Source organism: Triticum dicoccoides, chromosome 4A (genome assembly GCF_002162155.2).
Source record: "Triticum dicoccoides isolate Atlit2015 ecotype Zavitan chromosome 4A, WEW_v2.0, whole genome shotgun sequence".
NCBI classification, from domain to species: Eukaryota; Viridiplantae; Streptophyta; class Magnoliopsida; order Poales; family Poaceae; genus Triticum; species Triticum dicoccoides.
This window is the reverse complement of record NC_041386.1, coordinates 64,141,600-64,148,887: the sequence shown is the minus strand read 5'-3', so window position 1 is coordinate 64,148,887 and position 7,288 is coordinate 64,141,600. Positions and strand designations below refer to the sequence as shown.

The 7,288-nt window shown below is 47.2% G+C and overlaps 1 protein-coding gene across 2 annotated transcripts; it reads left to right on the top strand.

Moving 5' to 3' along the window:
* The first annotated feature begins 1,840 nt into the window (after nucleotides 1-1,840).
* LOC119285005 (GTP-binding protein At2g22870-like) lies at nucleotides 1,841-5,673 on the top strand. Of its 2 annotated transcripts, XM_037564199.1 has the most exons (5): nucleotides 1,841-2,365; nucleotides 4,036-4,105; nucleotides 4,857-5,019; nucleotides 5,155-5,373; nucleotides 5,422-5,673. In XM_037564199.1, the coding sequence occupies exons 1-4, from the start codon at nucleotides 1,897-1,899 to the stop codon at nucleotides 5,371-5,373; spliced, it is 921 nt and encodes a 306-aa protein (XP_037420096.1). In that variant the 5' UTR covers nucleotides 1,841-1,896; the 3' UTR covers nucleotides 5,422-5,673. The 2 variants fall into 2 exon arrangements, with proteins under 2 accessions (XP_037420096.1, XP_037420095.1); XM_037564198.1 differs by having other exon boundaries at nucleotides 1,843-2,365; nucleotides 5,155-5,673.
* Nucleotides 5,674-7,288: the final 1,615 nt, after the last annotated feature.

The window sequence follows — 7,288 nt, the reverse complement described above, 5'->3', positions numbered from 1 at the left end:
AGTACCTGTCACCCAAAGATTCCTTAGGAACATTAAGGAACCCTTTGCCGCACTTGCTTTGCATTGGGAGAGCGGGGTTCGAATCCCATGGGCAGCCCCAATTTCTTTTCTCCTTTTTCTTTCATTAGTCGCTGCACGCGAATGGGCTAGCCCAATTAGTAGACCCTTCAGTGAGACGTCCCCGTGTGCTCGTGTAAGGCGATAAATAGTCGTCGCACCCAGCCCCTGTGTGCTACCCTTGGTCCAGTGTTCCTCCTTCATGACCCCGCGACTTCCGCTTGCTGCTGGCCGCCGTGCTTTTCCAGCCAAGCGCAGTTGCACCGCCTTGCTTGGGCCTCTCCTAGCCCAGGACTGCTTCCCGCCTCTGCCCGAAATCACTGAGTACTCCTTGCAAAGATCACTTCCACCCCGGGTTGTGACAAGTGGCACGCTGCATGTGTGCCACTTGTCGCAACCCCAGAGTTTCTTTTTTTCGTAGATTCGTTTTCTCAAAATGCTTTATCTCTTAAACTGTGCGTCCAAATCTTGAAATATTTTCATCGTTAGATTCCTTGCGTCGAGATCTTTAAAACTAGATCTCATATTGATAAATTTTGATGAACCTTTTTTAAGAAAAAAACTGGACAAAAATACCGAACCATGCATCTCGTGGAAGCAAAACCGTGTCTCTCGCGGAAGGAAAAAACAGAAAACATGTTTTTTTTTTGTTTTCGAGAGGCACGGCCGTGCCTCTCGCAAAAGAAAAAAACAGAAAACATGTTTTCCCCCGTTTTCGAGAGGCACGGGCGTGCCTCTCGCGAAAGCACAATCATGCCTCTCGCGGAAGGAAAAAGAATAAAAACTCGTCTTTTTTTCCGTTTTCGAGAGGTACCGTCGTGCCTCTCCAGAAGCAAAACTACGCATCTCGCAGAAGCAAAAAAACACGTTTTCGTGCGCGAGTTTTTCTGTACAAAAGCTAATGAAGACGGTGAAAAGCCAAAAAGTTGAAAAAAGAAGAAAAACCCGTTTAAAAGCTGAAAACATGTACGGAAAAATAATAAAAAATAAAATTCGAAGGAAGCGTCTAGAGCGCGACACGTAGCGACGACTGAGAGCGCGACAAATAAGCCCTCCCCCAAGTAATCGTTGCGAGGCTTCCGAAAGAGCGCTCGTCAACTAGTTGCTCCCGCCTATGCCTGCCACCGTTGTTGCCTGCAAGGGCTAGCCGCCCAGGTTAGTTAATCATTTTTTTATTCTTGCATAGGGTTAGTTAATTACTTGCTGGCTGCTAACTTCACGCTTGGCTTGCTCCTATTGCTTACTTCATCATGAAAATTGAACTGAAGAACTGTGCGTATGACAGTATGTGTTAGCGTTACTCATCAGTCCTGTATGTATTGTTGGTCACAAATTGATTTTGTCTGAACAAATGGACACAAATTGATGTACTTTTAAATCTATGCCGTTTCACGTGATAGAAAGATGAATAGGTTTATTGAGTAATTAAGCTTTATTAGTTTAGTTTGTACTGTTTTCGCATGTTTTCTTAAGTGTGGTGGGGTATTTTTAGGTTGCTATAAGTAACCAAAAAATTACACGGGGTTTCTTCAATCCTGGCTCATTCAATTATACTGTTTCTCGACATTCATTAGTAGTAGTAATAATAATAATAATTTTATAACAGTAAGATCGGTGGCTACTGGCTAGCAATTGTTTTCCCTTTTTGAGAACTATAATGGGCTAGCAAATGTCTGGGCTACTAATGGTTCTGCTTGTGGCCTACCTTTTTACGGGCTGCTATTTGTTGCACTGGGCCTCTACCTATAGAACCCAAAATGAGAAGCCCGTAAACGGCAGCCAACCCGGCGCCTCCTCATCCGTCATTCCGTCGAGCAACTCAGACGCGCCGCCGTTGCTATGCTTCTCCGACCCCGCCCCTTCCTCCTGCAGGCCCTCACGCCTCTTCCCTTCTCCCGCGGCCCCCTCGCGGTCCGCCGCACGCTCTCGGCGCACGCCGCGGCAGCTGGGGCCGCCCCCCGCGGCGATGCTCCCGCGCCGGCGCGAACCCGCCACAAGAACTCCCGGAAGGCCGAGCCGCCTAGGTTGCCCGCGGATACGGCGCTGTTTTTCCCGCCGGGGATAGACCGGGACGCGGCTGTGGCGGCGGAGATGTTGATTCCGGGGTCGAACATCGTGGTGGGGCCGTACGCCGGGGACGCGAGGGTAAAGGAGGCTGAGTTCATCGGGTGCAGCGCGCACGCCCGGGACTGCCCCAAGGACGACCGTCCCGAGTTCGCCGTCCTCGGCCGCTCCAACGTCGGCAAGTCCTCTCTCATCAATACACTCACTCGACGCAAGGAAGTCGCACTCACCTCCAAGAAACCTGGTAAGCATCTTTCTTTGGTTGTAGAGATGTTCTTAGTTTCGTATTGTATGCAGTTACTCAGTGAGTTGGTGGTTTTGGTGCCCGACATGGCAAAATGTGTTTGTTGCCCTCTAGAATAGCTAGTGGTTAAATTTGCCAAAGTAAGGGCATCTCTAGCCGATCCCCTAAAAAATAGAGTAAACCGCTGATTAGCTATATTGGAGTAAATTTACTCCACTAAGTTTTGGCCGGACCTAGCCTACTCCTAAATTTAGTGGAGTAAAACTTTCTTGGCTTATGCATTTCGCCGAACACTTGCCATGCGTCTCCCCGGCGAGCGGCGACGATGGTGACCACGCCGGCGGCGCGCCACCGACCACACGTTTGTCACCGAGCCGGTATGTGCCAGCTAAGACCACGGCGGAGATGACTGTCAGCGACACCCAATACAACACGCTGCCGTAGGCCTTCTTTCGCCAGGCACCCGCGTGACCTTCTCCACAGCCGTCTCCGCCTGCCGCAAGATGTTCCCAGACAACGGCGGCTTCAACTGGTCGGCGCATGACAGCACGGACTACATGTCCAACCTTGACGCCGGCACCTTCGTTCTAAACCAGCGGCGGCCAACAACAACGACCTGTTCAAGCTCCTTCTTGCGAGTCCGTACACCCGCAAGGTCGCCGGCGAGGCCCGAAGTCAACACCGAGGGAGTACACGACAGGAGGCTTCACGCGAGTCGCCAGGCAGCCGCACACGCGAAGAAAAGTTTTACTCCAGCTGGCCACGGAGGACTATATTTACTCATCTGGGAGGCCAACGAGTAAATATTTTACTCCTCTAACCGGTTTAGGAGATCAGCTAGGTGCCGGTTAGAGGAGTAAAACTGAAATTTGACTCATCTATAGCTTTTTAGGGGATCGGCTAGAGATGCTCTAAGTTGGTCTTCTTTAATGAATACACGAGCTCTCGTAATTACTCTCGGCTTGAGATGAAAATGTAATTATGCTGCACGCTTGGTCATGCTCTGTTTGTGTTATGGTGGTTTTCAACTGTATTTTCGTGATAATTGATAATTGTTCTTTAAGTATGGACATGTTTATTGCCTTATCAATTTGTTTTGATGAGAGTGTATTATTTCATTGATCCTATAGAAAATTTCTTGGATTTATGCTACTGCCATTTTTACCTTTTTGAAAAGGAGTGTAAATCCCCAACCTATGCATCGGGTGATGCATGCAGTCATCTTATTGCGGAAGTTCTTCTCCCAGCTTCTGCACCTATTAGGGATGCACACAGCATTTTTTAGATAAAAGGCATGAGCAGCGCCCGGCTTCGGCTTTAAATTAATAAAGCCCCAACATCAGACCAAAGGAGTAACAAGGTCACTGATTACATAGACAAGCGGAAATCGAACCAGTAAAACACCAAGAAGCAGTTCGAAACACAGCCTTTGAAATATGAGTACGAATATTTGTATCTTGATGGGTGGAGTAGTGCACACATTCCTCCACCATGCTAGGTACCAATCCTGATCCTTATGAAAATAGATGGAGAAAATCTCCTGTGCATCATTAGTCTAACTGCATTCCCAACCACTGAGCCAAGGCTCCATGTTTGAATTTACTTTACTGCTAACTTGTCCTTTTATTGTTGTTAAATATCATATCTGGGACTGATCATATATTTTGCAGGGAAGACTCAAACAATTAACCACCATTTGATCAACAAGAGTTGGTACCTTGTGGATTTGCCTGGTTATGGGTATATTCACTTTCTTCACCCGCACTACTAGTTTATTGCATTGTATGAAGCTGCAACTGATTAATTTGAAGGAGCTTAGTTTTTGTAAGAACATATGATTAATAAGTAAAAGCAGCTCATGTTCTTCAGGAGTTGAATAGTCACATCCTCTGTTTTTTTTCTTATTCATTTGCATACCTGTTCTTGATGCAATGTCATTTATGTGTTCATGTGTGATGTAAGTGAATGTCACCGTAATCATACAAACATAATGCCTTGGAAGCTCAATACATTATGTCCTACAAGCTTTCCAGCAGTAAGTTCAATACACAACTGACAGCTACCAATTATTTCTACTTCAAACTGCAGACATTGAATAGCATAAGGGATGCCTAAAAAAGAGGATATGATATGCCGGAGTCTTTTAGATGAGTTCAGTTCTGTTGACAGTGTGTCTTCGAAGCCCTTCCATGTTTTTTTTTTGTCAACTCCAATATTAGATTTAGAACAGACATAAGCTCTGTCAACTTCTGAATAAGTTGCCGTCTGATTGTAATTGCTGAGGATATAGCGATTACTACATACTGCATGAAGCAACAATGTTTAAATAGGAACTCAAAAAGAACTACTAGTGTTAATTCTCCATTCTCATATTCATATTATCTTTTCATACTCGTTAGGGCATTTTCCCAGCAAGAAGTACTCAGCATACTTAAGTATTTACCTGGCCTACGCAGTGAACATGATCAGATCAAGTTCTTCCAACATGTAGGTTTGCAGCTGCGTCCAAGACAGCTCGAACGGATTGGTCTTCATTTACCAAGGGGTATTTCTTGAACAGGGACACTTTGGTCGGTGTACTGCTCCTTGTTGATGCTAGTGTTCCAACTCAGCAAATTGACCTTGACTGTGCTAACTGGCTTGGTCGTAACAATGTGAGACAACTTACTCTTCAGCTGATAATGTATCTTATATATGCTGGTTGTGGACTTAAATGTCAAGTAACTTATAACTTATAGTAACACTGATCTCCAGCAACTATCTGCTATTCTATTGTTTTGGTGTCACAGGTCGGGCTAACCTTTGTCTTCACCAAGTGCGACAAAGTAAAGAAAGGCAAAGGGGGTCGGCCTGATGAGAACATCAAAGTATTCCTGGAGAACATCGGTTCGCTCTATCCAAAGCCTCCTCCATGGATCATGACGAGCAGCACCACAGGACTAGGCCGCGACGGGCTGCTCCTCCATATGTCGCAGCTGAGGAACTACTGGGACAATGAGGCGACCTAGGTCAGGGTTTCTTCAGGCTTTGAATAGGCTTGAGGCAGCTGCAGCTAGGAGCAGCACTACTTACAGACGAGAGTAGCACAGACCGATACATCCTGCCCGACGACACGCAGTTTCTTCCAGTTTCTGGACTTCAGATCATGCTTTGTGTAAACTTCAGGTTCAGATGTACAGTATAGTGGAAGATGATTCATACGCAGACTTGATACAGTAATACCGCGCCCCTTTTGGTCTGTGCTTGTTGTAATATTTGGCTCACCTGCGGAAGTAAAGTCTCGTCCACTTGTTACGATTTCTGAACGCAATGGGCCGATCTGGAACTGTACATTTATACCACTCCAGTGTGGCGAAGGCAGCCCAGCAGATTCAATGTACTGCTGCACATTGAATTGCACGGAAATTAATTTGTTGCGCACGCTTTACTGCCCGACAGACTACATGGTCTAGTACGAGTGGCCATTAAAATTCGATTAAATCCAGATTTCCGGTGGCGGTACCACTGTACCGTGGTTAGTACATACGCGCCGGCCTTTTTTGTGGCGCTCTCGCTTTGAACAGCGGGGACATGGGCACAGTTACCATGTCCCACCGGAACTGCGGAGCCGGCCAGGCAGGGAAAACGGAAAGCGAGGCGTGCACGGACGACTGGTGACCGGAGATGTTTCTCTTTCGCCGGGCGGGGCTGGCTGGCTGGCTCGCCGATCCCCCAGCTCCGCCGGCCCGGTGGCTCCACCGGCAGCGAAGAGGTGATGCCCATGGTATGCCGTGCCATGTGTTCCTGTGGTTCTATTTGGGTTTTCTGAAGCAGGCGGCGTCCGGAGTGCAGAGCCGAGCTCTGAAAAGCCGGGAGAATGGCCAGCGTCAACTCGCCGGAACTTTTTTGTAGGAGTAGTTCGTTGCTTTGCTGTGTTCAGAAAATAAAAAAGGTCGTTGCTGGGCGAGAGGTGAGGGAGACCGGGGGTCAATCAAGCGGCCCCATGCCCTGCTGCCGCTGACTGTGGGGGCAGCCGCAGGTGGGCCGATGGGCCACATGCTCCCACCCTTGTCCCCTTTTCTCATCAGGCCTCTCCTCCGTCCCTCTCTTCCCTTGCTCTATCGGGCCCAGTGCACAGGAACTGTGAGGGTGCCCTTGTCCCTCTGCAACCACATCGCTACGGCGCTCCCCTCAAAAAAAAAACCCACATCGGTACGGCGTTAGTACCAAGTAGTAGTAGTAGGTTCACCTCAAAAAAAAAGTAGTAGTAGTAGGCAAAATTGCCTCGAAAAAAAAAGGGTTGACGAATCGCAAATGCCCACTAAAAGGAAAGCCAAGTAGTCCAGAGTTTTTTTTTATATCCAAGTAGGCAAGAGTTTACCAGCGGGGAGGGAGGCAGAAACCCAAAGAGGAAGCAAGGGAGCACCAACCAATCCTAACGCCCAAGCTGGAGTAAATTGTTGGTGTGCGACTAGACGAAAAGTTGCGATGCTGTTACAGTACTATCTTGCTTCACAATCACAACACGGCAGCAGCCAGTCAGCTCCTTTCCCCGCACGCCACCTCTATATACATTATACATATACCGATCTGGTTTGAAACTGGTTCTCACGTTTATTATCGGTCAGGGGTACCAACATGGTTTGTCAGATCTACAGCTTATAACTGCCGCGAGCAGCATGCAAGCAGGGGTAAGCTGATTAGCGGGGATTCGTAAAGAATATTCAGGCACCATAAAAAGGCATTTCCTAGTTGAATCGTTGCATGAACGACCGCGGTTTACAACGAGGCCTTTTTTGATTCATAGGGTAGAAAAATTATAGAAATAAAGAAGTCATAAAAAATGAAATAACATGCATCTCAAATCCTATGAATAGAAATAGAAAAGAAGATGTCCTTTGTTTCACATTAAAGAATTTTTTTCCATTTTTTTTGAACGGTCAC

Bases quoted from the DNA above. Each gene is read 5' to 3' on its own strand.
- LOC119285005 (XM_037564199.1), top strand. From the start codon at position 1,897: ATGCTTCTCCGACCCCGCCCCTTCCTCCTGCAGGCCCTCACGCCTCTT. The intron at 2,366-4,035 runs GTAAGCATCTTT...TATATTTTGCAG, and splicing joins ACTCACCTCCAAGAAACCTG to GGAAGACTCAAACAATTAAC. The intron at 5,020-5,154 runs GTGAGACAACTT...TTGGTGTCACAG, and splicing joins ACTGGCTTGGTCGTAACAAT to GTCGGGCTAACCTTTGTCTT.